Source organism: Sinocyclocheilus anshuiensis, unplaced genomic scaffold (genome assembly GCF_001515605.1).
Source record: "Sinocyclocheilus anshuiensis isolate Anshui unplaced genomic scaffold, SAMN03320099.WGS_v1.1 scaffold3378, whole genome shotgun sequence".
NCBI lineage: Eukaryota > Metazoa > Chordata > Actinopteri > Cypriniformes > Cyprinidae > Sinocyclocheilus > Sinocyclocheilus anshuiensis.
In genome coordinates, this window is record NW_015540832.1 from 106,146 (window position 1) to 112,289 (window position 6,144).

The 6,144-nt window shown below is 43.8% G+C and overlaps 1 protein-coding gene across 2 annotated transcripts in view; it reads left to right on the forward strand.

Annotated features, from left to right (window-relative positions):
* The window catches only part of LOC107687356 (transcriptional coactivator YAP1-like), a 64,646-nt gene that overhangs the window by 48,223 nt on the left and 10,279 nt on the right, over positions 1 to 6,144 (forward strand). Inside the window, exons 3-4 of one of the 2 annotated variants that reach the window (XM_016484634.1) lie at positions 1,293 to 1,411; positions 2,087 to 2,200. In XM_016484634.1, coding sequence (XP_016340120.1) covers positions 1,293 to 1,411; positions 2,087 to 2,200 — 233 coding nt within the window. The remainder of the gene's footprint in view (positions 1 to 1,292; positions 1,412 to 2,086; positions 2,201 to 6,144) is intronic. The other variant, XM_016484635.1, reaches the window with a different exon arrangement.

Genomic DNA, 6,144 nt, shown 5'->3' on the forward strand with positions numbered 1-6,144 from the left:
CTCTCTCTCTCTCTCTCTCTCTCTCTCTCTCTCTCTCTCTCTCTCTCTCTCTCTCTCTCTCTCTCTCTCTCTCTCTCTCTCTCTCTCTCTCTCTCTCTCTCTCTCTCTCTCTCTCTCTCTCTCTCTCTCTCTCTCTCTCTCTCTCTCTCTCTCTCTCTCTCTCTCTCTCTCTCTCTCTCTCTCTCTCTCTCTCTCTCTCTCTCTTTCTCTCTCATTCAGCTCACCTCCAACAATGAACTGTTACAATTATACACTTATTTTCACATAGCTATGATATGAGAAGCATTAAACATGGACGCGAGTTGCCGTACTGTATTAAAGCTTTAATCGGGATGAAACCGTATATTAAAAGCTAACATAAGCAGTAGCATTTACAACAGCGTACCTAAAAGTATGAGACAACAACAAACAAAAAACATAGGCCTACCATTAAAAGCCGTGCTTGCACAGGTTCTGCACGATCCTCTTCAATAATATCCTCTGCTTCTCAATCGTGCTCAAATTGATAAGTGATATTAACGACACCGTTGTTTACAATACAACCGGAGCACATGCCGCTGAGGTGAGGGGCGGGACGATTAGATGCGCACTAGAGGCGGTTTAGCCAATCACAACGCACTGGGCTAGCTAATCAATCAGAGCCCATCGCCTATTTCTGAGGGAGGGGCTTCATAAAAGCAGGAAATGATCAGCGTATTTCTCGGAGAAGGGACAGAGCGGTGTGGAATAAAGGTAAATTATGTGAAAAATAATGTGTTTTTTTTAAACGAAGCATTAACATGTTAGACCGCACCCCATAAACACACGTCTAGAAAAAAACCAGTGAACCACCCCTTTAAGTGTTTTTTTTTAATTGCTAATGCAAACTTTTTACAGCACAGACTGAACAAAATTAAGCATTGCTTGGTAGTGGGTTGACCTAAATTGGTATTATCTAATTGTGTACTTAAATTTAACAGCTGACAGCTATTCATTACATACCTTTCTGTCAAAGTTTTCTGACATTATCAAGATGAATTTGTTCTGTCTGACACAGTTTAACTCTGAGTTCTTGCCATATTTTATTACCATTTTCTAAACTATAGCGAATAATCTGTGATAATGTGAGAAATGTTGAAGGTGTCTGAAAAAATTCTGGTTTGACTGTACATGCATACATACATGTGTATAAAATTGGCAGTTTGTTTTGGTCCTATATGTCAAGCCAAAGAGGCAGCTCATTAGGATTTGGGTCACAGCGACAATATTTCTGTCTAATAGTCCTGCTTATGTATGTCTCTGTCTCTTCATAGCCATAATGACCAGACGACCACCTGGCAGGATCCACGTAAGGCCCTCCTTCAGATGAACCAGGCCACCCCGGCCAGCCCAGTGCCTGTGCAGCAGCAGAACATCATGAACCCTGCCTCAGGTCAGCAACTCCAGACACTCGTTTCATATTAAACACTACACTCTCAGTCCCAGCATTCTTATGGTAATTCTACGGGTGTAGCGGTCTCTGTTTACATCCCACCCAAACCCGCCTCTACCTCAGCAGACGCCAAAACCTTATCAGGGCAGACGAATGCAAATGAATGCATGTGAATGGCAGTTGATGATGTCTGGTTGGAGTGACAATAGTGACCTGGGTGTCCAGACTATGAAAGGTTCAACAGGAACTGTTGGAATCAGACAAGACTGGTCTCGTTCAGTGTTTTAAGGTGTTCCCACAGACTTTAATGTCATTCTTTGCAAAGTCGTTTGGTCCTGGAAACTATGGAGTGCAGCAGTTCCTGCCCACTTTTTTTGAGCGGCCTTGATTCCGGAAGAATGTTTCCTATTCATTTTTTCAATAGGAATTGTTAAATAGTTATAAGCCAGCTACGAGGTGAATCACATTACAAACTTCGAATCAAAGCAAAGCGTTGAAAAAAACGTTTTGCTTTTCGCGATTTTCCTGTGATTGGTGGAGATTTCTCTCCAAAATTTCATAATCTCGTGAAAATGTTGGATAAAAAAAATGTGTGGATTATGGCCAAAGATTTCAAAAAATGATAATTTCACTTAGTAATGGATAATTTTCTGTACACTGGCTGTTCTCTCTCAGGTCCTCTTCCTGATGGTTGGGAGCAAGCTATTACCTCAGAAGGAGAGATCTACTACATCAATCACAAGAACAAAACCACCTCTTGGCTGGACCCACGACTTGACCCGCGTTATGGTGAGCTTAAAGTCATAAAAGTTCATGATAATAAAAATAGTATCATTATAAATCATACTTTTCATTAAACATTGATCTCTTAGCATGACAGCGTCGCCACCATTTTATAAAAGAAATAAGCCACCTGAGTAGTGATGCACTGAAATTTCGGCAACTGAAAATATTCATCGAAATTGCAAAAAAATTTGACGGAAACAGTTAACGCGTCTTCGATGACATGTTTTGAACATCTGTTCAGTGTGGATAAACTAACAACAATTAAACACGTCTTCATGGTCCAATATGACCAAAATTGTTACTAGAAGTATGTACAAACATTTTTTGGCTGAAGTATCGAGAGGCGGCCGCACTTTACTACAACTGGTTTATCACCTGTGAACACCCTCAGCTACGTACCGAGTTCAGTTACCCAAATTTAATTACAGAAATGTTATTTTTGGTTTCTGCTTTTGACTCAATGAGAACTTTAATTTTGGTGAATCACTGAATCCGAGTTCCACTGTGGTAAAATAACTGCAACTATCTCTTATTGCTGTATTATTATACTGATTACAAACCGAGTGTAGATGGCTACTCTCTGCGCTGTGTGCGAATGAAAGTGAGTGTGAGTGTGTTTTTGTGCCACACTATTCGGAGAGTATTCCTGCTTCCTGTGACTCATACTGAGGTTAGCCAAAACTGCTCCACACTCAGGACTCTGCAATGTGATCCTTTTACTCACACACAAACACAAACTAGCTCAAACTGCATCTGATTATGCCTTTCCCTAAACCCCTTGTTCAGATATGTATCCATAATCCACATAAAGACAATGAAACATATCTAAGCAGCGGAACTGTCACGTTAATCTAATCATCTGTTTTTTTGCTGTGGAGATAAATGGTTCACCGAAAGGTTGTCAGACTGAGATGTTTGTCCTTTTTTTACCCCTTTCAGTCCCTCTCTTTAATCTCTTTCTATGCTCACAAAGAGATGAAGCCTTCTACTTATGTCACTTTGAGTTACTCACGCTTGAAGTGCTTTCCCTTCATCCCAAAAGAGTTTTCCCCAGGGATACTATCTCACTATCTCCTACATGTATGAACAAGCATGTTTTGCACCATTTTTGACCAAAACCCTCAACTACGAAAAAAGTTTCCGTACACCTAACACACAAGTGGTCGTGGGTAAAGTGGTAAACAGTCTGTGAAGGGCTGGGTCAGGCAGGAGAGAGAAAGAATGAAAGACAAAAAGGGAGAGGGGTCGGCGCTGGTGGGTGAAGCCCTTTGAAGATTTATAAGTGTTCAGCGGACAAGGCTGGTGGGCCCCTGAATTACAGACGTAATGTGAGGGGGAGAACTACAAGGGGGTAGACGTGGTTAACTCGTTCCTTGCCGCAAGTTGAGAATGTTTGGGCGTTCCCATGTGGTTTTTATGTAACTGCTTGTGTCTGCATTTTATTATGACCTTTGTGTTTGTGTTTTCATCCCTCAGCTCCTCTCAGTGAGGTCCCACCAACTTCAAAAAATGCGTTAGCGCCTCCTTGCACCAGTTGAACCCAAAAAAACAATGAAATGTGTTGCTAACCTGACATGTTGTCCCGTCTGGCTCTCCGCTCACCCGTTGGAGACACTTGGGTAATTTGAGCAGGGAGTAGAATGGGATTGTACTCCTTTAACAGAGAACTGAAGTCTGGCCATTCTCTCTTTCTGTCTCACCCCCCTTCCCACCCCGCGTGAGGCCCAGCGCAGGCAGAACTGTTCTCAGCTGCACATCTAGACGGACTTGAGTCGGTGCCAGGCCTCTCGATGCTGCAGCTCTGCTCCTAATCTGTTCCAGACCTTTTCAGTCAAAGAGACCCAATGTTAGCGAGTGAGAGAGAGAGAGAGAGAGAGAGAGAGAAAAAGGAAGGGGGCAGGCGGAGGCAGGGCCAGAGAGGGGGAAGGGAAGAGGGAAAAGAAAGGGAGGAATAGGAGAAAAAGGAAGAAAGCCCACAGGATAAACTTATGCCTCCTTCCTAAGAGGTGGCGAAAAGGCCGGGAGGTCTGGTCTGAGAGTCCACCACAGGACTTTATGATGTATTTCACACTTCATCTGGCCATTTTTTTGTGGTGTGTAGTTTTTGAGCACAAAGGCTGACTGGAACCTTCGGTTATCGGCCATGTGCTGGGATTATCATAGTACTTCATTGCAGGAGTTGGCACCTTGTTGGCAAGTGCAGAGTGATGTCATTCTCTTGTGAAGCACTCATCTTTTCCAGAGTTTTGAGCTGACACACAAACTCATGAACGGTTGCATAAACACTTCACGACTCCCAAGGCACTCGCCTTACTGGGAAACAGGATGACGAATGTGAAATCAATGTTTCACATTCAAAGGTGACAGAGTTTATCAGTGCATTCATAGTTTGTATTCTGAAGTAAATGTTAGCAGTGCTTCCTCTTGCAGTTCCAATGGTTGTTGCTGGGGTGTTCTGTTTTAGGGCGTTGCTATTTGGGTGCTAGCATGTTTTGGGTGGTTGCTTACTAACCCAAGTCAAAATAGGCCACTCCCAAGTGCCTATTGGCCACTTTACACCTGGCATTAACATTCATTCGGATAGTATCTGGAATTTTTATTTTTTTTTAACCAGATTACATGTATACCTTTTGTTGCATTTATTTATGCCTGCATGCTCTTATTATGGAAACCTTGGTTCTTGTCTCAGGGCCCGGTGCTGGGAGCTCCTTGTCACCGCGTAACGCTAGCGACGGACGCGTCCCTCACCGGTTGGGGAGCGGTCATGAGTGGCCACCCTGCCCGTGGTCTGTGGAGTGGTCGCCATCTCATGTGGCACATCAACTGCCTGGAGATGCTGGCCGTGCTTTATGCACTAAGACACTTCCTCCCAGACCTAAGAGGTCACCATGTGTTGGTGCGCACCGACAACACAGCGGTGGTCTCTTACATCAACCACCAGGGAGGTCTGCGCTCACGCCGTTTGTACAAACTAGCGTACCAGATCCTTGTGTGGTCCCAGGGCAAACTTCTCTCGCTGAGAGCAGTTTACATCCCTGGGCATCTCAATTTGGGAGCAGACATCCTGTCGAGGCAGGGGCCGAGGCCCGGGGAATGGATGCTTCACCCCAGGGTGGTGAAGCAGATATGGAGAGTCTTTGGCCAGGACCAGGTGGACCTGTTCACGACTCATATGACATCGCATATGACATATACTATGTCGTAATTACAAGATGACCACCCGGGACATTCTACTCGAGCTGTTCACATCCTCAGACTCAGAACTATGCATTTCTATGTAAACGCTATTAACAGCAAAGTTAATTTGTGTAATTTCATTAATCACAATACAAAAGTAACAGTCGTTATGCAAATGCATTATTCATAAACAGTTTATTTAGGGGATCTAAATTCATATTTATTTTACTCTGCTAGATTCAGAACTACGGAGCCCTGCACATGACATGCAGAAAAAAAAGTAAATTGTGCGCACGATTTACTAATTTGTTCCCTCGTTTTAAGTAAATTGTGCACTCGATATAATAATTTATGCCCTCGGTTTTAAGTAAATCGTGCACGCGAAATAATAGTTCCTCGTCAGGAACTCGAGCTGCGTCGGAAGACGCTTAGGGAACGCCCTTCAGCGTGACCGGCTCTGAACCTCGTGTGTAATCAGACCAATAGATGGGCGAGACGTCACGGGCGAGTGACGTAGTGACCAGGAAGCTATAAAAGCATGTGCGGTGAGACCAGCATCAGCTTTCTGTCATTCAGCAAGCGCTCTGTGTGTGTGTCAGTTGTGAGTCTTATTTGGTGTTGTCTGTCCCTAGAAAGAGAATATATTAGGAAAATGTCAAAAGCACATGAAAAAAAAAACACCAGTTAAGCAGGGGCGAAGGTGGACAGCGTTTCAGACTGTGTGTTCCTCCCTGCCCGCGTTTCATTACGAGTGGGGATACACACAGTTT